At 36.9% G+C, this 1,771-nt stretch overlaps 1 protein-coding gene across 1 annotated transcript; it reads right to left on the reverse strand.

The window, feature by feature from the left end:
• Positions 1–72: 72 nt before the first annotated feature.
• On the reverse strand, positions 73–744 carry LOC109592222 (uncharacterized; the record flags this gene model as incomplete). Its single annotated transcript, XM_020007732.1, has 2 exons — positions 669–744; positions 73–594 (listed from the first exon to the last, which is right to left on the reverse strand). Coding segments are annotated over exons 1-2 (550 nt in total), but the record flags the coding sequence as incomplete, so codon positions are not given.
• Positions 745–1,771: the final 1,027 nt, after the last annotated feature.

Raw genomic sequence — 1,771 nt, forward strand, 5'->3', positions numbered from 1 at the left:
AATATTAAAATACTTTATATTACACAAGTATATAGTTAAAGAGATGCATTATGATTTGGAGCTGGATCTTACTTGTTGATAAACTTAATAAATTATGTTCATTAGTACGAAAATGGCCAGCAACCATCTGATCATATTGATACTGTGATTGGTATGTAGTGGGTGTAGATCCATGTCCTCCTATTACTAGGAGGTATTCTGTACCCATAGACTCCATACACACCATACCACCAAACCCTCTCTTCATTACAATATCGCTACTTGATATTAACTTATTCCATTCATAATTTAAAGTATTAAATAAGTTGACATCATTATGATAGCAGTTGTCATGTCCACAGTAGCCGCCCATATAAAAGATGTCATTGTTTCTGACAGTACAGAAGTATCCTATAGGTCCTAGAGGAGGTGACGTTCCTCTGGTCACGTGAGAGGACCAACGACCAGTCCTAAAGTCCAGTCTATCAATGGTGGAGTACAACTTTATCTTTTGAGGAGATTCATGTACTCCATGATACCAAGGCTTGGACCCTCCCCATACGAACAAAAATTCCCCTACTACAGGAGCTGAATGCTCAAATATCTCACCAATACCTGTAACAAGAAATAATAATGAGAGAAAGAAAGAGAAAGAGGAGACAGGGAGGGAAGGGGGACAGAATACTAACCTTTAAACGAAGAACTGGAAGAAGCCATTAATGTTGCTGTGTTGCTTGTTTAGTTTGCATTTTGTCGAGGCATTTGTTCAATCATATGACATGAAGGACCACGCCCTGCTATTGTAATAAGGCGGATTAAGGCCAGGCTGAGCTGGCCCTGCTGTACTAACCATGCTGGCCTGATCTGGCCCAGCTCACTTCAGCTCAGTTTAATTACTGTTTACACTATCAAATGAAACTGTGCTGACCAACTTTAAACAGGGCTGGCTTAGTTAAAGAAGCTAGTGTAAACACAGTATAAGTTAATAGCTAACTTTTATATTATTTTGTGGGGACACATTCTTTATAATAAACACATATTCAATCATTTACCAATTTCAAACCTTCTCTCTGTTGTAAAGAACCAGTGATGACTATTATCCTAACCTACAGGCTACCCTTTCCCCTACTATTACTAGCCAGTCTCATATTCTCTCATATTCATAATGGAACTGGACAGGAGCAGGGCCCACATACATGTAGTTATGTACATTAATTAATAAATCAAAATAAAAGGTACACATCAATGGGTATATAAATAATTATACATGTATACATCATGTATATTAATTAGGTGCATGTGTGATAATAATAAAGTTACATGTTCATTGCTTGTTCCCAATCTTCCCTTAACATGTCAGCAGCATCAGCTACTGGTCCCCCAACATTAGATAATGCTCCTATTAATGTCTCACATCTTTCCTTTAGTTTAGACTGCCTGCGTATGAAAGTAAGGCCAGCTAGGAAAGACCCAATGATGTCATCATAAGATGGTGATCTGTGTATATCTTGTGATATGATACCAGCTTGAAGGAGCTGATCTGATATGCTTTGCAATGATAAACTGAAAGCTCTCTTTAAAGCAACTTGATTCTTCATTAAAACACTTTGAACTTTTCCTTTAACAATATCAAGATCAACAGTACCTACATACAATATCAGTTCACAACTGATCAATATACATGTAGTTATAATACCTGTTCCTGTTGTACTTCTAGCTGTAGCCTCAGTTGGTCTATTGTTACTAGTAGTAGTAGTATCTGATGTATCAACTAATAGATATTATACATAAT

The sequence above is a fragment of the Amphimedon queenslandica genome, unplaced genomic scaffold, assembly GCF_000090795.2.
Source record: "Amphimedon queenslandica unplaced genomic scaffold, v1.1 AMPQUscaffold_5932_Cont22106, whole genome shotgun sequence".
Classification (NCBI taxonomy): domain Eukaryota; kingdom Metazoa; phylum Porifera; class Demospongiae; order Haplosclerida; family Niphatidae; genus Amphimedon; species Amphimedon queenslandica.